Raw genomic sequence first — 25,282 nt, 5'->3', positions numbered from 1 at the left:
TTCTCACAGTGCCTGGATATGATGTGAGAGTAAACCGATTGCCGGTCGTTGAAGGCTGCAATGCCGTGTTATCTTGTACTGCTAGAGAAGATGTCAAGGAACACTTGACAGATACGTCTTGGTATCGAGACGACGTCATTTTGTTACCTGGAAGTATCGATACAGGTAAAAGAAAAAAGAAAAAAAAAAAAAAACGATTATATTGACCAATTTAATTATTTCAACCCTTTCATATGATGATAAAACCTCGGCCTTATATAACACACACACACACACACACACACACACACACACACACACACACACACACACACACACACACACACACACACACACATACATACACAGGAACCTATCACCGTCAAATCTCTTTTGTTTTAAACATTTTTCTCTTGTCTATTTCCTCTCTCTCTCTCTTTTTTTTTCTTCCCCGTCCATACAACTATTGTGCCTTTGTATTTTCACTTCGACAGCCTCCCGGGGTTCTTTATCTTCTTTTTTTTTTTTTTTTTTTTTTTTCTATATTAATTTCCATTTTTTTTTGTCTCTTTGTATTTTTGTTCTTCTTTTTTAATTTATTATCGAATATGATGATGATGATGATGATGATTATGATGATATTGGTTAGCAAATGGTATGAGGTGGGTCGAGTTTAATCTCCTGACCAAGTATGCCCATCTAGGATACTCGAGCATTCATGTCCCATAGATATTTATGCTACTTGGTTTAACGTAACAGGTTACTTGTCGTGTGGTATATACTTACCAGTATTATTATAGCATTTCGGTTGAGAATATAAGACTATAGCTCTGTGATAGTCCCAAACTACTACTGATGAAAACCCACTTTTGCCCCTACATACATACATACAATCTATCCGCTACATTGATATAGATATATAGATATGAATAATATTGTGCGGGGTTGTTGAGGTGCGATACGTTTGTTTCACCGATATAATACCACACAAAACACACTAGAGCTCCATTGTTGAATTATGTAGAACACGCGTTAAAAAAAAAAAAAAAAAAAAAAAAAAAAATGTACTTTTCAATAATTCGCATGATCCTTGTTTCTCAAGATCAAACAAATTCAATTCTCCAAGAAAATGGTTTATAGAGTGAAAATTTTTCGAATAAGACATATCTCTTGTTCTTATAACGTATACAAAATATATGTTATGTAATATACCAAGAGAGGGAATTCAAGCTATTTATCTCCCGTATTTTTATTCCATCCGCAATGGTGATATTAAATTGCTTTTTTTTCTTCGCATGAAATAATGAATTTTTGTGTCTTCAGGTGGAAGATTTGTGGTAACATCTCAGGGTGATTTGCACATCAGAAATACAAGGGCCGATGACGGAAGGGCACTCTATTGGTGCTTAACTTCGCATACCTTAATTGGAGAGCGAAGAAAAAGCGAACACGTAACGCTGACAGTGACGGAGCCAAGTGGATCGATACCTCCTAGATTGATGCAGCACTCTCAAATTGCTATTTCTGCAGAGAGAGGCTCCAATGTTCATCTGACCTGTTCTGCCCAGGGAAGTCCTCCTCCTCAATTCACCTGGTACCGCGATGTAAACGGTGAGTAGTATATTGTTATTATTATTATTATCTAAAAATTACAATTACCACAATACGGAGGAAATTTTAGGACACTCGATACCGGTGGAATCGTTTGGGAGAATTCAACTTTGGGGCGATTTGATGCAAATCCGTCGGGTAGATGCCCAAGACGCCGGAAGGTATATCTGCCGGGCGAGTAATAAATTTGGAGAGCAAAGAGCTGAAACTCATTTATCTGTTACGTCGAAGCTGAACGCGAGAATTCAACCACGGCTTCAAGTTATTAATTCTGGGGAATCAGTAACTATGAATTGCACCGTAGAAGGGTATCCTGTTGAAAGTGTAGAATGGCTTCACGACGGAGTCCCGGTTCTCAGTTCTCAGGACACCAAAATACGATTGTTGGCGCCTCTGGTTCTTATTGTCGGTTCTGTTGGCCGCAGAGACAAGGGAATGTACCAGTGTTTGGTTCGAAGTGACAAAGAAAATGCCCAGGCGACTTCAGAGCTCAAATTAGGAGGTAAGACTTTTTTTTTTTTTTTTTTATAACGATGATGACCATTTTAATTTTTTATATTTTATTTTTTAGACACTATTCCCGAACTTCAGTACACATTTATCGAGCAAGCCTTGAGACCGGGTCCACCAGTGTCGTTGAGATGTTCGGCAACGGGGTCACCACCTCCATCGTTTACCTGGTTATTGGACGGTGAACCCTTGAGCGAAATAGCTCAGGGACACAGGTAATTCTCAAAGTTATTTTAAATTAAAAGTTGGTTGAATTTAAATTGATAGAGTAACGAAGTAAATTGATATTATTATAAAATAATTATTATAGATACGCTATAGGCCAGTATGTTGATCAGTCTGGGGACGTTATAAGTCACTTGAATATTACATCAGCCGGGGCTGAAGATGGAGGACTGTATGAGTGTATAGCTCGAAATACCCTTGCGGGTGTTGAGCACAAAGCTAGATTAAACATATACGGTCCTCCTTATATTCGTTCGATCGGTCCAGTTCGGGCGATAGCTGGGATTGATACAACAATAGCCTGTCCTTACTCCGGGTATCCTATTACAAGTGTTGAGTGGTCCAGAGGAGGAGTTGAATTGCCTTTGGATATGAGACAGACATCGCGTTGACATTGAGGGATACTTGACTATTGCGACCGTTGATCCGGATGATGCTGGTACCTATACTTGTACTGTTCGCAGTACAAGTACCGGAGAAACAGCCAGCAGAGATATCAAATTAACTGTCAGCAGTGAGTTATTATCTCTTGTATCAATCAAAATTATTAAATATGATAAATATTTAATTTAAAAAAAAAAAAATAATAATAAAATAGGTCCTCCGGTAATGACCCCATTTACATTCCCACTGAATTTACAAGAGGGCAGTCGAGCACAAGTGACATGTGGTGTTACGTCTGGTGATTTACCAATTTATTTTTCTTGGCTTAAAGACGGAGAGCCTCTTCCTTCTTCGCTTCGGGTAATTTTACATTTTATTTTTCCTAATTGTAATATCGAATAAAATAAAATAAAATAATTTTATTTTAGATCGAAGAGAGAGGGGCAGAATTTTTTAGTCTGTTGGTCTTTAAAGAACTTACATCTAAGCACAGCGGAAAGTATACGTGTGTTGCAACAAATAATGCCGCTAAAGTGAATCATACTACGGAATTATTGGTAAAAGTTCCACCACAATGGACGTATGAGCCTCAGGATGTAGCCAGTCTGTTGGGTAATCCATTAAATGTTCACTGCGAAGCTAAAGGTTTCCCACCACCGCGTATTACCTGGTTAAAAAGTAAAGGAAGAAATTCAAATGATTATCAGCAGTTGGCTGACAATTTGGATAGTAGGATTATGATTCTATCCAATGGATCTTTGTGGACTGCTGCAGCGGAGACTCTAGACGAAGGTCACTATCTTTGTCGGGCCAACAACGGAATTGGCTCTGGGCTCAGTAAAGTTATTTACGTTTCAGTAAATGGTAATACCATCTATTATTATTATTATTATTATTATTATTATTATTGTTATTATTTCTGTTATTATTGTTATTGTTGAGAAATTATTGTAGATTTATTTTATTTTTATGGATTATTAATTCACAGAACCAGCTAGATTTGAAAGCCAGAGTAAGAATGTCACCATCAGGCGTGGTGACGCGATTACACTAGACTGTATTGTTATCGGTGATAATCCAATAGAAGTACACTGGCTTCACAATAACGACCGAATAGATACTAATATTCACAGATTGAGTATCAGTCAAGTTAAAACTGATACTGGATTAAAGTCACAATTGTCAATTGGGATAAGCGATAGGCAGGATTCTGGAATTTATAGATGTACTGCCGATAACGCCTACGGAAGAAGTTAACATCTAATATATTTGGCTGTTCAAGGTAACAACAACAACAACATTAACAACATTAACAACAACATAAATAATCATTTTAAATTAATTATCAATACTATTTTTTTTTTTTTTTTTTTTTAATAGAACGGCCAGATCCACCAACAGCCCTCGAAGTTATTGAAATTGGCTCGAGATCAATTCGGCTATCCTGGCGCAAGTCTTTTGATGGAAATAGTCCAATCAGAAACTATATTATTCAGTACAGAGCGCTAAATCATGGTCCAGTTGATGATTGGGAGCCTTCGAAAACACATAATGTTACATTCACCCCCGGCAGTAATTCCAATAACATTGTTATTAACAGCGGTTCTTCGATAAATCAAAATAATAATGGATTAATAAAATTCCAATCAACCTCATCGCCATCCACTTACGAAAATACTGCTACAGAGGATCAAGAAATTGCCCTAGTGGGAGGTTTGCATCCCGCTGTGACCTACACATTCAGAATTATTGGAATAAATTATATTGACGCGAGTGAGCCTACTGAGCCTCCGGTTATTGCCAAAACCCAAGAAGAAGCACCCACCGAGCCTCCGCAGAGTATTAAAATTCAGTCAGCCGGATCTGGAGAGCTGATAGTCAATTGGCAGCCTCCGCCCAAGGAATCCTGCAATGGTGATCTTCTTGGTTATATTGTCACTTGGTCAGAGCACTCATCAGCGACTTTTGGCGTTAATCAAAGCAAAAGTTTGACTGTTAATGGCTGGGCTACGACCAAAGTCCAGCTGACTGGTTTAAGAAAATTCACCAAGTACGATATCTCTATAAAGGCCTTCAATAGTATCGCTGCGGGACCTGCCAGCCAGACAATTGTCGGTACCACACAAGAAGGAGGTAATATATTATTTTTTATTAGTATATATAATATAATCTAATATAATTAAAAAATAGTTCCAGAGGCACCACCTAACCAAGTTACCTGTTCACCATTGTCATCCCAAAGTGTTAAAGTATCGTGGAGTTCACCTCCAACTCATCAACATGGTGGAATTATCCAGGGTTACAAAGTCTATTACCGACCGGTACCGACTGACAATATAGAAATATCGACCGTTGGAGAAGTTAAACGGACCACAAGTGAAGAAACATACTTACATACTTTACACAAGTACACAAATTACTCCATAAGAGTGTTGGCCTACACTGGAGCTGGTGATGGTGTTTTGAGTTTGCCAATCTACTGTACAACTGAAGAAGACGGTAATTAGAATCAAAATAATAACTTGTTGATTGTTGCTATTGTTGTTATTGTTGCTGATAATGATTGATTTTATAGTTCCGGGATCTCCAGCGGGTATAAAAGCATTAGCTTTGACAGCAGAAAGCATCCTGGTGTCGTGGTTACCACCTTTACAGCCAAATGGCCAAGTATCGCAGTATACAATTTACAGTAGAGAAGCAGGAGCTAGTCGACATAATACACATACGATGCACGAGCCGCCGTCTTCTCCAACAGATACTCTCACGTTGGAGCTGCGCGGTCTTACAGAGAGGTATAATATATATATATATATATATATATATATATATATATATATATATATATATATATATATATATATATATATATATATATATATATATATATATAGGGTATTCCATGCCAAATCGACCACTTTTGACCCCGACCCTTTTCGATTTGGCCGAAAGTTTTCCATCCTTTTCTACCCTATAAAAAACGGTTCTCAGAATGTTTTTGAATTTTTTTACCTAACTCCAAAAAAGTTATGAATTTTTCAAAAAAATGGCTTTTTTATTTTCAAATAGCCATAACTTTTTCGAAACTAAACATTTAGGTTGTTATGTCTGGCCAAATTTTTATATATTTTTTCTATCAAGGGAAAATTTTCATAAAATCCCAAGTAAAACCGATAAGAACTTTATCTTTCTTAATGGTCAAAAGAAAAAAAAATAAAAATATAAAAAAAAAAACGCAAGACCATAAAATATTAGTAATATTATTTCAAAAGTACTTAGGTTATTTGCTTAAAAATACCTACACAAATAGCCTAATGCATTTTATTTTCTCTAATATTTTTTATTACTATAATCCAAAAAGGTTCTTAGATAACATAAAACCTTGGTACTAAACGATCCATAAACCATTTAAAATAAATTTAGGAATAAGGGTTTATAATCGTCTGAGGTATTTTTTTTGTAATCTTTTAAAATGTAAAATTTGTTACTTATTTAGTTAAAAATAGTTAAAAGAAAATCCAATGGTTAAATATACAGGACTGTAATACTGCCACGTGTACACCAAATGAGGATAAAATAACAAACTAACAAATTAATAAATTAATAAAGTAATACAGATTAATAAATTTATAAACTAATATACATTCGACATATTAATATTCATTATAATATGTCATTTTTAGAATTGTTAATTATAACAGTTAAAAATTAATAATGAATAACAATTATAAAAACCAATAATATAATTGTAATAGAATCAATAAGAAAAATTTGTTAATGAATAAACATTATTATAAGTACTAAAACGTTGAAGATTGCTAATAATCATTAACATAGAGATAATTAGTTTTAGTTAAATAATTATTTAACAATATGATTATTATTATTTAAAAATGTTAGTTTGTGAGTGGATGTGCACACTGACAAGCTAGCATCAGGGTAGTCCTTTACCTGCCCAAAATAGTTACGGAGTAGGGGTGATACCCTGAAAACTGACCCTGATTGGAAAATGCTGTGCCCCAACTCAAGGCCCAATAGGTGGAGCCTTAATTAGGGAACACTTATATAACTAAGAGTTCGTTACTTTTTTTCTAATCTCCAATACGAGTTCAGTCCTAGTTCAACTCTCTCAACAGTTAGTTATCAGTTACTTGTTTTAAACTTTGGTCAATCGATACCATTTTCAAGTGTTAAATTTTAATAGTTACATTCAAGTATCCGCATACTTAGTTTTCTCTACATACAGTAGGAAAACGTGTAACTGAGAATAACCGTTCACTTTCAATTTGAGTCAATACATTTTTCCTGATTTCATTCAAGTGTCCGCACACTTTGTTTCTCCTCATATCGTGGAAAACGTGAAACAACACAAAAATAACGACTTCGGTAGTTTGAGACAAGTGAACATCCCGTATCCTGATAAAACATACAGCAGGATCCAATCAAGGATCAACTCAACAGGGATCATCGGGTTATTGTAAGTTATAATATTTAACAAATTAAGTTACCTTTATATTCAGACTTTCAATTTAGAATTTGTAAATCTATAGTTAAAATAAATTCACCACAAAAGTAAAACACCCATCTAAACATTATTACATTCCAAACACAATCTCACGATCCCGGTCTATAGGTCGCAAGACTTGGACCAAAATTATATTTCAATAAGTCTAATCTTGGACATAACAAGGTACATTTTTTTTTTTTTAATTTTTGTTTTTAGATGTACTTTCCGATAAAAAATATTAAAAAATTTTTGTAAGTCAATACATATGGAATTTTTCAGTTTTTTGACAAAAATCAATGATTTTTCGAAGTTCGACATTTTTTTTTAATTTTTTTCTAAAATAAACTTTAATCAATTCCACAGTTATCCCTGTAGAACCCAGATTGGGCCGATTTCTCTTTCTATTTTTTTTATTCAATTGAAAAAATATTGTTAAATTATATTTTTTAATATCAGTCGCCGGACGTAAACCAATTTTTTTAAAATGAGATTCCAACTCAAAAGGATTACAACACCGATCAAATACCTTTTTTGACGCCATAAAGACAAATTAAAAAAGCGCTTATAAACTAGAGAAATTATTTATTTATACAACAAATGTAATGACAATCTTTTATAAAACACTAGATTGCACAAAAGATTTATAGGTTATGTTTTAAATCTCAAAATGAAAAAGCCGCACTTTTAATCAAAACATACTAGCTTATAGCATCTAGTTTACTGGCTATAGGTAAGTCGATAATTGTTATCCCTAGTTTATCGATCTAATTGATATATTAAAATTTGAATCTTACTAAATACAGTCATCGATGAAGCCTCTAAATTGTGAATATAATGCCGTAAAATCGTTGAATTGTATTTATCTCATTATATAAATAAAATTTATGAAAAAAAATTTTTTTTCCATTTTTGAAAATTTAACAATATTATTTCAATTGAATAAAAAAAATAGAAAGAGAAATCGGCCCAATCTGGGTTCTACAGGGATAACTGTGGAATTGATTAAAGTTTATTTTAGAAAAAAAAAATTTAAAAAAAAAATGTCGAACTTCGAAAAATCATTGATTTTTGTCAAAAAACTGAAAAATTCCATATGTATTGACTTACAAAAATTTTTTAATATTTTTTATCGGAAAGTACATCTAAAAACAAAAATTTAAAAAAAAAAAAAAGGTACCTAAATGTTTAGTTTTGAAAAAGTTATGGCTATTTGAAAATAAAAAACCCATTTTTTGAAAAATTCATAACTTTTTTGGAGTTAGGTAAAAAAATTCAAAAACATTCTGAGAACCGTTTTTTATAGGGTAGAAAAGGATGGAAAACTTTCGGCCAAATCGAAAAGGGTCGGGGTCAAAAGTGGTCGATTTGGCATGGAATACCCCATATATATATATATATATATTGTGACGTGGGAAATTTCCCCACTAAAAATTTCGCATTAGATTTGTTCTTTTTCTTGAAAATTAGTTAGTTTAGTTGGTCAAGCTGATGGATGGCGGAGATTCGACGCGCCTGTGTCGCCCCAAGAGTCGCCGGCCAGAATGCGAAGCTCGAGGTAACAGTAAGCCGAGCCACGCCAAATTATAACGTAGTTTACTAGGCAATTTACTAGGTAATAAACTATGTAATCGAGAGAGTGAGTGAGCGAGAGAGTGAATGAGACAAGCGACCGGGCGAACCCTCAGTTCAGTTCGCAACCAACTACCCGGGAGACATCTGGGAGGGTCAACGATCAACGAGGGAAACCCGGCATCGGAACTGACCAATGACAGGACGTTGAATCACTGGGAGCACACCAGGGCCCCACCTGAACGCCGAAAAGAATACTAGATTGAGTATCGACCAGCCATCGACGATGGAAATTTATCGAAGACTGCTGATTGGACGCGCAGCGTGGTAGCTGTGCTAGCGAAAAGCCACAGATTGCTGGCACAACGGAAAAGCCGGCAATTCTGAGCCGGCCACTGACACGAGTGTTGATTTTTCCTTTTTTGTTGTAAGATTTTTTTTTTGTCACGTTGCGAAAGCAAAACGACAAGTTTTTTTTTGTAATTTTTACGTAAATTCAGCCGCGCCTTGGCGAATTACTCAATTGTACGAGTTGCTTTTATTTGTGAGCCGATCGAACCGAGGTTAGAACTTCTCTCGGGAGTTATTTTATTTGTCAATCGACAAAGGTCGAGAACGAACGAACGTTTTGGTCCTTTTCCATCGACGGAATTTCCGAGACGCCATCGCCGAGAACCTCTGCCGCCGTCAGCCACGCCGTCACTTTCTGCTGGAGTCACATCTTCACCAGGAAGTCGATTGAACTGGGGTAAGTGCGGTCGCAGTTATTAATACACCTGGTTGATGTCACCGAGTCCGTACTTAAGTCGAGGTCGGAGAGGTCGTACCTGTCCGATTTAGAATTATAATTAATTATTAAGTTTTGTTTTGATTTTTTTCGATTATTGATGAAGTTTTGTGAAATTGCACACTTTTGAGACGCAATTTTTTTATTGACGTCAGCCAGGTATTCGGTGCCAAAAATTGTAATCCGTGTAAGGAATGTTGTGTATATTGTCGATTTAGTATATCAAAATTTGAGAATGCAGGCCGAATAAAATTGGCGAATCAAGGGCCATCTACGAGCGTAGTTATTAATCATACCTCGAGCTTTGTCCCGCGTGTTGCCCGACGGGTAACCAGAGTTACCAATAGTTCATTTACCCGCCGGAATTGATAACTGATTGATTGATTGTGACATCAATAGTCAAACGACGACAAATCGATGCTATTGATAAATTCGACATTAACATAAACCACGAACCAGTTAGAAATATTTTTTTATTAAAAATTTTATTAAAAAAAAAAAAAAAAAAAAAAATTTTGGTTACTTGTCTATTACGAAGGGACGCCAAGACGTTTATTTTTGTTAATTTTACTTTATTTAATTTTTGAAACGATCAAAATTCGGTTGCCACGATAATTCGATAATTTTTTTTTGGTATTGTTAAATCCGGAAAATTTGTTGCTAGGAAGAAAATACGAAACAGTACATTTTTTTTTGTTGTTGATTTTTTTTTCTTTTTTTTATTTATTTAAAAATTGTTATTACGAAAACGGGCTACGACCATAAAATTTGTTTTTTCTTAAATTCGAAATTTGTTGTTACGAGACAACCAGCGAAACAATTATTTTTTTTTTTGTTGTTAATTTTTTTTGTACTTATCATTTGTTGTAAAGATAGTAAAGCGAGGTCACATATTTTCCTTACTTCGAAATTTTGATTGTCATTGAATAAACACGAACTCATTATTTATAATTTCGATCGTATTCAGATTTTTTTTTTGTTCATTGCACAGTCCCTGCGCATTACTGATTTCTTTGGTGGTCTCAATTTGGTTGTTATCCCCTTCGACAAAATATTCCGCATCGATTTTCCTCTTCGCTCCACGAACTCTAGAATCTCTTCGACGTTGACCTGCCGCCCGACGACGATCAATTGCTGAATCCGAACCGTGGAACGTCAAGTTCCTGGCGCCCAACAAGCGACGAACCAGGTAAGCCAACATTTAGGTGGAACTCCCCGGTGCTGTCGACGCCAGCCCGTGAAGAAAAACCCATTATAAATTTTGGCGCCCAACGTGGGGCCATTTTGAAGAGATTTCGACGCGTCGCGACTAATTAGAGAGAAAACTTATACCAGATAGTTAAATTAATCAATTTACGATGAGTTCGAGCGACGAAACTCCACATGACCCGATCAATCCACATGAATGCGAGAACGTGGACGACACCGAGAACCCCATCGATCAACCACTCCGCCCGAATCCGATCCCGCCTGCTCGATCAGCTACGCCACCTCCGGGTACCTCGACGCAGGGAAACTCGAAGGTTGAAATCGACCCTCTCGCAGCCGAGCGACGACGACTCACGGCTGAACGACTCCGTATTCAAGCCGAAGTCGCTGATTTAGAGCGACAAACTCGAGAATTGAGTGCCCGAGAACACTCCATGCGCACCCTCGATCAGACAGGATCGACAACCCGGACTGTAGATGAAGCTGACGAATGGGTTTACGCATTGAACTCCCTACAGGTTAGCGAGATGCTCGTGACCCTGAATGCGAACCCATTGGGGACTTCAGGGGTGCTACGAGACCGTCTGCTGCGCGCGTTGAAGCGTACTGTCGACCCAGATACGGTATGGACCCTCGAAGATCAACCAATCACGCGATTTTCGGACGATCTCACGACGAAAGGAACCTACAGTCGCATGGACTTGCCTCCTCACTGCGTCAATGCGGTGTTGACGACGATGACGACCACCACGACAGTCACGACGACGGCTACCGGCCGATTAACGGTCAATACGACCCCTACAAATACTGAGAAGTATTTGTTGACGGAATCGCGACCCCGTATGTCGATAGGCGACCCATCAAGGTCCACTCGACCCACCCCGAGTCCCCGAACAATCCGAAGTCCTCCCCATGTACGATTCCCACCCGCAGCGAACTCCACGATGAGCCAGGTGAATCATCAGGCTCATAATGCCGGGTGTTCACCCATCGCGAGAGAAACTCACGACTTGGACAGTCGTCAGGGTCTCTCACGTACTGGTGGGGCTCATTATCAGCCCGCCATGTATGAACGCGTGTCCAAATGGAATTTAAAGTTCTCTGGACAAGACTCGTCTAAACTGGAGTCATTCCTACGACGTCTCGAGGAATGCCAGGTGACTTGTGGTCTTCACGACGCCGACGTGTTGGCTATTATGCCACTTGTTCTCACAGGAGCGGCCAAGACATGGTGGACCCACATGAAGGGGGCCATTGACTCATACGAGGTCTTGTGCAACGCTCTTCGTGAACGTTTCGGCGAACCCGATATTGAGTGCCGCCTCCTCGGTGAGGTCGTGAATCGCACCCAAGGCCCGTTAGAGTCAGGTTTGGATTACCTGGACTCCATTTTAGCGATGTGGGCATTAGTTAGTGAGCCTTTGCCGCTACGCCTACAGTTGAACTTCGCTTTCAACAATCTCCGTTCGGAGTATCACGTCGTGATACACCGTGAAGACCACATCGTTTGGCGAGCTGTATCGACTCGTCCGTGACTTCGATCGACCCAGGCGCCGCACGCAACCGCGTACCCCGCTCACGCCGAATGAAAGCGTGATGCCGGAGCTGGCGTATCAGCCCGATCGATACATGTCTCGAGTACCGATTAAGACGACCAAATCGCAGGTGGCGGCCATTGATGACGTTTCGTCATCACCAAAACCACCGAAATCGCCAAACTCGCCTCGCAGGAAGAGGAAACCTTCCCCGACCTCAGGGGCGCAGCACACAGCCGTCGAGAAAACCGCACCACTGCCACCAGTGGCTGCGTTGGATGCCTCGGCGTCAGCTTTTGTGCCACGTGATAAGGTAGGACAACCTCGACCATTCACGATCGATCCTGGACTGCGAGGGCGCTGTTTCAATTGTGGCCAGGCAGGTCACTTGCGAACAGGCCTGCCCGAGTCCACCCCGAACCGGTTACTGCTGGACTTGTGGTTCAGCAGATTGTACGACAGTGGGGTGCCCTGGGTGCATCCGCTGGCAACAACGTCGGGCTGCGTCGTCGGGAAACGCTTCCCGAGGACAGCAGTAGACGATCCACCGCTGATCTCCGCCGAATTTGGGATCGAAAGTCCGGTTAAAGAAGTGGTCGCTGTGGCTACCTTGCCTATACCGGACATCTTCGACATTGAAATAGAGCCATTCGGCCCTGCGAACCAGAAACCCGATGCGGACAATTCCGAACCCTACGTACATCGACCCGTAATCGAGACGACCGCTCAGACCCGACCCAAGCATAAGTGCAATGTATGCGCATCGACCAAACAGCTATGGCGCTGTCGGCAATGTAAGAACGCATATTATTGCTCGAAAGAACATCAATTGGAGGATTGGTCGATTCATCAGCACATCTGTGCCACACCTGACGAACGAAAACGAACATTTCGAGAATTAGCCGCTGAAATTTGCCCCGCGACGACCGAAGGGGACGATCAACGACCTTTCGTGAACGTACGAATCGGAGAACGCACTATTAAAGCCCTATTAGATACAGGGGCCTCAGTCACATGTCTCCGAGAAGTAGACGAACGCAATTGGGTCTATGGACTCGGCGTACGCGTTCGTCCGACGATACATAAAACCGCTGCCGTGGCTGACGGATCGGTTATGTCGATACACGCGCTCGTAACTTTACCATTGGTGATTGATGACGAGATGCGACTCGTTGAAGTGCGAGTCATACCATCGCTGAAGTACGAAATGATCCTCGGCATGGATGCAATCATTGCCTTCGGGATCTGCTATGATGGACACACCCGTCGCTGGTGGACGAAACGAACCAACGACATATACGATTGGAACTCGAAAACGTACCTAAATGAACAAGACGTCGCGGCAATTGTCGAAATTACGCCCGAACAACAAAACGCTCTCGATGAATTACTCGCCCGTCGACTGCCAGCCGTAAATTACACTGGTGAGACGACATTTACGAACCTTTGACCCATCAAATCGACGTACAAGGGCACGAACCGATCCGACAACGGAATTACCCGACGTCACCGATCATCGAAGCCGAGATGCGCCGCCAGGTAGACGAGTTACTGGCTGCGGGCATAATTGAACCCTCCACGAGCGCTTGGTGTAATCCGGTGATCATGGTGAAGAAAGCAACCGGGGAATATCGAATGTGTCTGGATTTCAGACGACTGAACGCTATTTCGAAACCGTGTGCCTACCCACTACCGTTAATGACTTGGATTCTCGATCAGCTAAGCGGCGCAAAACTTATATCGAAGATAGATTTGAAACACGCGTATCACCAGGTCAAATTAGACCCAGCGTGTCGAGAATACACCGCATTTTGTGTCCCAGGGCGCGGCATGTTCCAATACGTCGGGATGCCGTTCGGATTAGCTGGTGCACCTCCTCATTTCCAGCGACTCATCGACAAGATGTTGGAACGACGACGAGCACTCAAGGTCTTTGGGTACCTGGATGACCTGATAGTGGTCACTGAGACGTTCGAGGAGCACCTCGAGGCCCTGGAGGAGATATTCGACGCACTAGAAAGTGCCAATTTGAAAATAAATATCGAAAAATGCGAAATCTGTACTGATGAAGTACGTTATTTGGGGTACCGCGTTAATGATCAAGGACTGCTTGTTGATCCAGACCGGGTGAAACCCATGCTGGAGTTCCCTAGACCGTCAAACATGAAGCAGGTACGACGATTCCTTGGAATGGCGTCGTGGTATCGACGTTTCATTCCTGACTTTGCGACCCTGGCCGAACCACTGACGAGGTTGACGAGTAAGAAAGTCCGTTGGACTTGGACCGCCGAACAAGATACCGCATTCGAAGCCTTGAAAGTGGCTTTGGCTACAGCACCAGTACTGGCGTGCCCAGATTATTCAAAGACTTTCGTATTACAAACCGATGCCAGCGCGACAGGCTTGGGTGCTGTTCTGACGCAAGAATACGAAAGTGGAGAGAAAGTCGTCGCGTACGCCAGCCGAATAATGAACAAGGCCGAGAGGAATTATTCGGCAACCGAACGTGAATGTCTAGCAGTTTTATGGGCCTGCGAGCACTTCCGACGATACCTCGAGGGATATCGCTTCAAGGTGATTACAGATCACAGCAGTCTGCGTTGGTTGCGTGATTTGAAAAGCAAAACGCCTCGATTGAGCCGATGGGCGATGCGATTAGCCGAATATCAGTTTCCAATCGAGTACCGCAAGGGATCTTTAAATGATGTACCCGATGCCTTGTCACGAATGTTCGAACGTGATGAATACGAACCGGATGACGAACTGTGCGTAGTTGACGAAACAGAACCCGAACCTGCTGATGTACCAGCGGCTGAGCGTGTTGACGACTGGTATACACGACGCAAACGGGACGTAATGACGAACCCGAACCGATGGAAAGGATGGCGAGTCGAAGACGATCGCTTATACCGATTTCGACCGAACCGATTGATTACCCAGGTCGTCGAGGACCTGGACGCCTGGAAACTAGTTCCACCGAAAGCTGCTCATTGGGGAATTATCGCTGAAAACCACGATCCACCCGAAGCTGGTCACTTAGGAGTTGAGAAAACGGTGAATCGAGTCGCGATCGACTATTATTGGCCTGGGATGGACGAAGACGTACGTAAATACGTCGGTGAATGTGTAACATGTCAAACTGTGAAGGTTTCACAACAACCACCAGCGGGATTGATGTGTAGACGAACCGTATATACGCCTTGGACTGTGGTAGCCGCTGACTGTATGGAATTTCCAGCCAGTAAGAACCAGTTCAAATATATGATCGTATTCCAGGATTTATTCACCAAATGGATTGAGTTATGCCCAATTCGGAAAGCCGATGGCCCGACGATCATCCGTGAGTTCGATAAACTCATCGTACATCGTTTCCGCTGCCCGGAAGTGCTGTTGACTGACAATGGCACCGAATTCGCGAACAAACTGATGGACGAGGTCGCGCATGCGTATGGAATACATCATTCACGAACTCCACCGTACCACGCTCAAGCGAACCCTGTCGAACGCGTTAACCGCGTCTTGAAGACGATGATTATTTCGTATGTTGAGTTGAATCACCGACTATGGGACGAACATGTCCATGAATTCCGACATGCGTACAATACTGCCGTCCACAGTTCGATACACGTTTCTCCAGCCATGCTGAATTATGGTTGGCAACCCAGACCGCCGAAGTACTACCGAAAACTGATCGAAGGTGACGTAGACATTCCCTGCCCAGATACTACCGCTTGGGAAAATCGTATGACCCGACTGACCCAACTCCATGATCTGGTAACTGACAATTTAGGACGTAGCTTCGAACGCCAAGCCCGCTATTACAATCGGCATCACCGAGACGAGCGTTTTGCCGTCGGGGATGTCGTTCGAGTTAGACAACACGTACTATCCCGAGAGCCGACCGATTCTCGTCAAAACTCGCGCGTAAATATTCCGAAGGAACCTATATCGTCTCGAATGTCATTTCGCCTGTCGTTTACGAACTTGTTGAACAAAATGGGCGACCGATAGGTCGCCAACATGTCAAAGCGCTGCGACTCGTACGCCCACAGTTGACTAATACCGATCTCGACGATTAGGGACAAAGCTCGAGCAAACATCGTACATGTAAAAATGGTTTGGTTGGTTTATGTATTGTTGTTGCATGTTATATGTGTGGAATTGTAATCTTTACAGAATGTCGACCTACGAAGCCGTGCGGTATGCTCAGCTCCTGTGTTGGGCTGAGTACTTCCAGCCAGATTGGGTGAAGCCGCTGCAGGAGGCGGAGGAGACTCACCGCCGAAGCTTACAGATCACGCCGCTTTCTTCGTCGCGAGCCAGGTTCTGGGCACAAGTACGGTCCTGGTGGTACAGGGAACCACAACCCAACCACTCAGCGGTGATTCCGCTGATGTGGCGTTGCTCCTGCTGCAAGGCCGCCGTCGCTAGTCCGGGCCAGTGTGTGTTACGGGCTAAGCAGGTCCTGGAGAGCCATTTACGCCCGATACAGCAGGTGGAGTATGCCATGGCGATCTTGCGTCGACATACACCACCAACGCTCGTACCGAAAGTGCCCCGCGACCTCGCCAGGATGCGGGCGATGGCGCTGGCCGAAAAGCTTCGCCAGGAACCCGACCTGCCGCCGATTCGCTATGCAGGCTGTTGGAATTGTGGCCTGGGCCACAATATGACCGAGTGCCCATTCCCGAGGGGAAGCTTCTGCGCTCATTGTGGGCATCAAGGGTTCTACTTCGAGGAGTGTCCGCGATGCAAGCCGACCCTTTTCGGACTGCCGCCTCGAACCGCGGATTCCCGCCAAGGAAGACGTTAACCCGGCCGAAAGGCGTGGGTAGCCGATACGTCGGCCAACGAGGGCTCGTCGTACGCCCGTTAATTACGGATTAGACTGTTTATGTTTTTTCTTTTCTTTTCTATTACTGTTTATATTTTATTTTTTTATTTTTATTTTTATTTCCTAATTTTTTATTTTTTTATTTTTTTAATTTTTTTTTGTATTATTATTTCGTGTGCGCCGTTGCGCTTGTGGTTTCGCTAAGCGAAGCCTGATCTCTGCCGCCCCAAGAGGGGAGCATGCACTGAGTGATTACTCATAGTCTGTTTTGGTTAGTTATATTCGATGTATTAGCATAAAATTTTGTGTGCCTCTATACGCCGTTGCGTGGAAGTTGAGTCACCGCCGCGTGACGTCATACATTGAACGTGCCGCTGAGCGGAGTATTAACAATGTAAGTTTTGCTAAATAAATGTTCGTTTGGTACATTTGCTATTGTTTATGTCGCATCCTACCCCTATATTCAGGTGAAGGGATCTATGGCACCGTTCTGCGACCCATGTGGCTCCCAGTCGACGTCTGGGGGGAGGTGTTGTGACGTGGGAAATTTCCCCACTAAAAATTTCGCATTAGATTTGTTCTTTTTCTTGAAAATTAGTTAGTTTAGTTGGTCAAGCTGATGGATGGCGGAGATTCGACGCGCCTGTGTCGCCCCAAGAGTCGCCGGCCAGAATGCGAAGCTCGAGGTAACAGTAAGCCGAGCCACGCCAAATTATAACGTAGTTTACTAGGCAATTTACTAGGTAATAAACTATGTAATCGAGAGAGTGAGTGAGCGAGAGAGTGAATGAGACAAGCGACCGGGCGAACCCTCAGTTCAGTTCGCAACCAACTACCCGGGAGACATCTGGGAGGGTCAACGATCAACGAGGGAAACCCGGCATCGGAACTGACCAATGACAGGACGTTGAATCACTGGGAGCACACCAGGGCCCCACCTGAACGCCGAAAAGAATACTAGATTGAGTATCGACCAGCCATCGACGATGGAAATTTATCGAAGACTGCTGATTGGACGCGCAGCGTGGTAGCTGTGCTAGCGAAAAGCCACAGTGCTGGCACAACGGAAAAGCCGGCAATTCTGAGCCGGCCACTGACACGAGTGTTGATTTTTCCTTTTTGTTGTAAGATTTTTTTGTCACGTTGCGAAAGCAAAACGACAAGTTTTTTTGTAATTTTTACGTAAATTCAGCCGCGCCTTGGCGAATTACTCAATTGTACGAGTTGCTTTTATTTGTGAGCCGATCGAACCGAGGTTAGAACTTCTCTCGGGAGTTATTTTATTTGTCAATCGACAAAGGTCGAGAACGAACGAACGTTTTGGTCCTTTTCCATCGACGGAATTTCCGAGACGCCATCGCCGAGAACCTCTGCCGCCGTCAGCCACGCCGTCACTTTCTGCTGGAGTCACATCTTCACCAGGAAGTCGATTGAACTGGGGTAAGTGCGGTCGCAGTTATTAATACACCTGGTTGATGTCACCGAGTCCGTACTTAAGTCGAGGTCGGAGAGGTCGTACCTGTCCGATTTAGAATTATAATTAATTATTAAGTTTTGTTTTGATTTTTTTTTTCGATTATTGATGAAGTTTTGTGAAATTGCACACTTTTGAGACGCAATTTTTTTTATTGACGTCAGCCAGGTATTCGGTGCCAAAAATTGTAATCCGTGTAAGGAATGTTGTGTATATTGTCGATTTAGTATATCAAAATTTGAGAATGCAGGCCGAATAAAATTGGCGAATCAAGGGCCATCTACGAGCGTAGTTATTAATCATACCTCGAGCTTTGTCCCGCGTGTTGCCCGACGGGTAACCAGAGTTACCAATAGTTCATTTACCCGCCGGAATTGATAACTGATTGATTGATTGTGACATCAATAGTCAAACGACGACAAATCGATGCTATTGATAAATTCGACATTAACATAAACCACGAACCAGTTAGAAATATTTTTTTTATTAAAAAATTTTATTAAAAAAAAAAAAAAAAAAAAAAAATTTTGGTTACTTGTCTATTACGAAGGGACGCCAAGACGTTTATTTTTGTTAATTTTACTTTATTTAATTTTTGAAACGATCAAAATTCGGTTGCCACGATAATTCGATAATTTTTTTTGGTATTGTTAAATCCGGAAAATTTGTTGCTAGGAAGAAAATACGAAACAGTACATTTTTTTTTGTTGTTGATTTTTTTTTTCTTTTTTTTATTTATTTAAAAAATTGTTATTACGAAAACGGGCTACGACCATAAAATTTGTTTTTTCTTAAATTCGAAATTTGTTGTTACGAGACAACCAGCGAAACAATTATTTTTTTTTTTTTTGTTGTTAATTTTTTTGTACTTATCATTTGTTGTAAAGATAGTAAAGCGAGGTCACATATTTTCCTTACTTCGAAATTTTGATTGTCATTGAATAAACACGAACTCATTATTTATAATTTCGATCGTATTCAGATTTTTTTTTTGTTCATTGCACAGTCCCTGCGCATTACTGATTTCTTTGGTGGTCTCAATTTGGTTGTTATCCCCTTCGACAAAATATTCCGCATCGATTTTCCTCTTCGCTCCACGAACTCTAGAATCTCTTCGACGTTGACCTGCCGCCCGACGACGATCAATTGCTGAATCCGAACCGTGGAACGTCAAGTTCCTGGCGCCCAACAAGCGACGAACCAGGTAAGCCAACATTTAGGTGGAACTCCCCGGTGCTGTCGACGCCAGCCCGTGAAGAAAAACCCATTATAATATATATATATATATATATTTTTTTTTTTTTTTTTTCTTCACCATTATAATTTATATTTTTTATAACTCTACTTTAAATTGTTTCAGCCAATTGTACGAATTTTGGGTATCTGCAACGACAGGACTCGGCGAAGGAGAACCAACGACAATAGTTACCCAGACAACAAACTTCCGAGCACCAGCACGAGTAGCATCTTTTTCTCAATTACTTAGACGAGCAGTTAAATCCTCAGTGAGTCTTTCCTGTCTGGTTGTAGGAAATCCAACACCTAAACCAATTTGGAATTACAAGAATAATCAGGTCACCACAGGACGGCAGTACGAAATAACTTCTGAAGGAAATTTAAATATCCACGGCCTGGATCAGTCTCTTGCCGGAAATTACAGTTGTTCCGCGAGGAATCTCTTTGGCGACGACTCGATAACCTATACCCTGGTTATTGTAATGCCTCCCAAGGCTCCGATTCTTGAACTTCAGTACACGACAACTCACAGCGTTAAATTACATTGGAATTCACCGGAAAACGGTGGCGCTACCATTCAAGGATACGTTCTGAGTTACAAACGAGACCAAGAAGGGTGGGAAGAAATAATGTTGTCGCCAGGGCAAACTGAATTTACCTTAAACGGATTAAAATGTGGCTCCTCGTACCTATCACACCTGACAGCTCACAATCGCGTAGGAACTGGGGATCCAAGCCCGCTGATAAGCACAATAACAAAAGGGAGTGCGCCTCAATTGCCCAAAGAACGGGACATTATATCAGTTAATTCAACTTTTGTGCGGCTTAATTTACTGTCGTGGCCCAATGGGGGCTGTCCAATTCATTATTACACTGTCGAGTATCGCAGACGGATAAACTCTGAGCCGTGGATTTTAGTTGCAAGCAAGGCCACTGAGAATTTGATAATTCGAGATTTAAAGCCGGCCGCTTGGTATACTTTGCGACTGACTGCTCACAATGATGCGGGCGCTACTCAGACCAAGATCGAGTTTGCCACAACAACCCTCAGTGGAATCAGCATTGGCCCGCCCAATGACTTGATAATGGATGAAGAGTTGGCCAAAACTCCTCAAAGTCACAGAGTTTTTTACGTTATTGTTCCGTTGATCTGTGCCGTTGTTTTGATAATCTCCGCTGGGATTTTTGAATACGTTATTATCAAAAAGAACGGCAGATCGAGTGGTAGCAGTTACCTTGGTGAAATTTTGCCACCTGGACAGTCTTCCAGTCAAACTGGATTGGGTATAAATCCTCAGCACCATCAGTCGCATCATCTTCACCACATGTCCAGCTGCATGTCTGAGGTCCAATTAAAATCTACTGCTGAACGTGACAATAGACGAAACCACCAAGTGTATACCAGTTCACCGGTCAAGCAACAACAACAACAACAACAACAACAACAACAACAACAACAACAACAACAACAACAACAACAACAACAACAACAACAACAACAACAACAACAACAACAACAACAACAACAACAACAACAACAACAACAACAACAACAACAACAACAACAACAACAACAACAACAACAACAACAACAACAACAACAACAACAACAACAACAACAACAACAACAACAACAACAACAACAACAACAACAACAACAACAACAACAACAACAACAACAACAACAACAACAACAACAACAACAACAACAACAACAACAACAACAACAACAACAACAACAACAACAACAACAACAACAACAACAACAACAACAACAACAACAACAACAACAACAACAACAACAACAACAACAACAACAACAACAACAACAACAACAACAACAACAACAACAACAACAACAACAACAACAACAACAACAACAACAACAACAACAACAACAACAACAACAACAACAACAACAACAACAACAACAACAACAACAACAACAACAACAACAACAACAACAACAACAACAACAACAACAACAACAACAACAACAACAACAACAACAACAACAACAACAACAACAACAACAACAACAACAACAACAACAACAACAACAACAACAACAACAACAACAACAACAACAACAACAACAACAACAACAACAACAACAACAACAACAACAACAACAACAACAACAACAACAACAACAACAACAACAACAACAACAACAACAACAACAACAACAACAACAACAACAACAACAACAACAACAACAACAACAACAACAACAACAACAACAACAACAACAACAACAACAACAACAACAACAACAACAACAACAACAACAACAACAACAACAACAACAACAACAACAACAACAACAACAACAACAACAACAACAACAACAACAACAACAACAACAACAACAACAACAACAACAACAACAACAACAACAACAACAACAACAACAACAACAACAACAACAACAACAACAACAACAACAACAACAACAACAACAACAACAACAACAACAACAACAACAACAACAACAACAACAACAACAACAACAACAACAACAACAACAACAACAACAACAACAACAACAACAACAACAACAACAACAACAACAACAACAACAACAACAACAACAACAACAACAACAACAACAACAACAACAACAACAACAACAACAACAACAACAACAACAACAACAACAACAACAACAACAACAACAACAACAACAACAACAACAACAACAACAACAACAACAACAACAACAACAACAACAACAACAACAACAACAACAACAACAACAACAACAACAGCACCAGCAGCAGAATAATTTACAAAAACCTATTGATCATGCTTCAGGTAAATTTGTTAAATTAATTTTAATGATGAAAATTGAAAATTGGTTACTAAATAATATGATATCAACAGAAATGTATGAAATTAGCCCTTATGCGACATTCAGCGTTCCAGGAAGAGAAAACAGGTCAGTAACGACAGCGACTCTGGACTATACAATGCAGTTTAAGACTTTTGGGCACTTGGAGAATGAGGACATAAACACAATAGACTATGAGAGGTCGACCAGTGTCGTGGACTTTGAACGGTACTTGATCTTTAATTTTAAAACTCTGTCATTTGTAAAATGAATCTGTTGTTTTTGTGCATAAATTAGGTCTAAAACCCCGAGATGGCACAAGCAAAGGTACTTTCCGAGTATTGCCGAAGTCAAGAGCAAACTTCGGGCCTCGAGTCGGGCCGCTGTTACTAGAGGTGGCTCTGGGAGTGATACTTCCGGTAGCCCTTGCGGGGAATGTGCTGGACCTAGTTACCGCGTTCCAGTAAAACCTTGCCGAGGTTATTAATTTTTTAATTAAAAATATTGTTATTATTATTATTATTAATTTTGATTTTGATTGTTTTTTTTCCCCTTTGCAGATGTATTTTCTCGGGGAGTAGAATCGAGTACAGAATCAAACAATGAAGGATCTCCCTCGTTAACGCGACGACCAACGAGAAATCGGCAACAATCGATAAGGTCCACTCGCAGGTAGCCAAGGTTTGTTTGGATTTGATGCAATAGCACATTTACAATTATTACCATCATTAGTCTTCATCAATATTATTTTAATTTAATTAATAACAAGAGAGTTTATCAGAGATATTGATTCTGAGTTTAGTTCTGTGGAGGACATGACGCTTTTACCACCCATTGGTTTTAGCGACAGACGGGAGCTCAGCGAAGCAGAGTGTGATCGGGATCGTGACTGGCATCCAAGCTTGTCTATCGCTACTACACGACACGGAGGAAGTCTTGCAAGACTTCCTATTGAGGCTGTCGAAACAATGTTTGCCAGGTTTATTTTTTTTTTTTTAATTCATAATAATTATTATCCTTGAGGAAAAAATTCAAAATTCAAAATTATTATTATTATTATTATTATTATTATTATTTTTTTTTTACAGATATCAGCAAAGAAAAGAACAGGAAAAGCAAGAATTGACCATACACGTATAATAATAGTAATCTCATCATCAAATTAAAATTAATTAGTACAATAGAAATAACTAATAGATTATTTAAACTAGAAAATAAATAAATAATTAATTCGGTCACGGAATCGCGGGACGAGTATCAATGGCCAATATTAATAAACGTGTCTCAAAGTAATTTTAAGAATTCATAATAATTATATTTAAGAAATTAGTTGAATAAACAGAAATGGAAGGTTGTTTCGAGTCCCTTGTAAATACATTAATCATCTCATAAATAAATTAATAATTGTAATAACTGCCACGAAATAAACAAGACTGCCCTTCGTATAATAATAATAATAATTAATAATAATAATAATAATAATAATAATAATAAGCGGTGCTTGTTACGTGGCCTCCTAGTGGCGCACCGCGGGAAACGCAGACCGCAACATCTGGTCTGTAGGCTAACAACGTAACCGGAGCAACGGGCCAACTACCCGTTGCACCGTAATATCTGAGTTCCAAAACAGTATAATCTCAGAAGTGCTCCCCACAACCGGTCCTCTTCGGATGAGGACCAGTCATCAGGTGGGAGGAGCACACCGGACCCGATGACTTATGACGACCCCGGCGCTTATAGGATTAAGTTTAAGTGGACGGAGGAGCTTCGCGCCGATCTCTTGGTGTGCTGGCAGAACAGCGAGCCGGAGGTATCAGGGTATATGGCCCGGATGCACACACTTTGGTGTGGCATGCATCCGGAGCACAGACATTTTACGCCCAAACACCTGCGTAATTACGCCTCATACCTTCGGCATAATCGACGATCGCTGCTGCCAAATAGAAGGCAGTCTAATCGGCCTTCATTTCCAGCACCGCTACACCAAGAACGGCACCGTTTCTCCGAGGACAACGACAACCTCTTTACAGGTCGACAAGTGAGCATCTCCAAAAAGATGACTCACTCAAAACAACAGCTCGACACGGTGAACGAAGATCTCCCCACACAGCTTCAAGAGGACTCCACTCTGCTCACTGTCAACCAAGTTGTCTACGGTGCCGCGGCTTCGCTTCTGCCGATAGAGAGAAGACATTCTCTCTCTTTCGAGGCGAAGTTGAAGCTGCGCATCGCTCAACTTGGACACAAAATTGACATTTCTCGGAAACAAGTCTCCCGCATTCAGTGTGTGATAGAGTATGTTAGTACTCAAAGACCGTACACGCCAAAAGTTCGTCGCCTGGTGGCAGAACTTCGAAGGCGACATCACACACTGAACAAGAGTACTCTTCTTGTCATCAAAGAAGAGTCTCTTAACAGGTTGCGGGCTCTGGTGGCTTCCAAAAGTCACTAGAGAAAAGGCTGAAGCGGTTGATCGACAACTCTTTGTTTCGATCCAACCCTTCACGCTTTCTGTCACCTAAGACCGCTGTTCCCGAGAATCATCCATCATCTGAGCGAGTGGAAGCCTTTTGGAGTGAATTGTACGGAGAT

At 41.0% G+C, this 25,282-nt stretch overlaps 1 protein-coding gene across 1 annotated transcript; it reads left to right on the top strand.

The window, feature by feature from the left end:
* LOC141532031 (cell adhesion molecule Dscam2-like) lies at positions 1-23,830 on the top strand (the record flags this gene model as incomplete). Its single annotated transcript, XM_074250187.1, is given in 19 exon segments — positions 1-165; positions 1,303-1,590; positions 1,661-2,092; positions 2,162-2,315; positions 2,411-2,702; positions 2,704-2,839; positions 2,924-3,069; positions 3,138-3,573; positions 3,698-3,991; positions 4,090-4,842; positions 4,900-5,208; positions 5,285-5,501; positions 19,982-21,269; positions 22,629-22,674; positions 22,744-22,918; positions 22,988-23,169; positions 23,251-23,362; positions 23,493-23,669; positions 23,779-23,830. Coding segments are annotated over 19 exon segments (5,654 nt in total), but the record flags the coding sequence as incomplete, so codon positions are not given.
* Positions 23,831-25,282: the final 1,452 nt, after the last annotated feature.

This window comes from Cotesia typhae, unplaced genomic scaffold, assembly GCF_013202065.1.
Source record: "Cotesia typhae breed Kobodo isofemale line unplaced genomic scaffold, CoteBio_Ctyphae contig_55, whole genome shotgun sequence".
In the NCBI taxonomy this organism is placed as follows: domain Eukaryota; kingdom Metazoa; phylum Arthropoda; class Insecta; order Hymenoptera; family Braconidae; genus Cotesia; species Cotesia typhae.
Note: the sequence above shows the minus strand (reverse complement) of the source record. Positions and strands in the feature narration are given on the sequence as shown.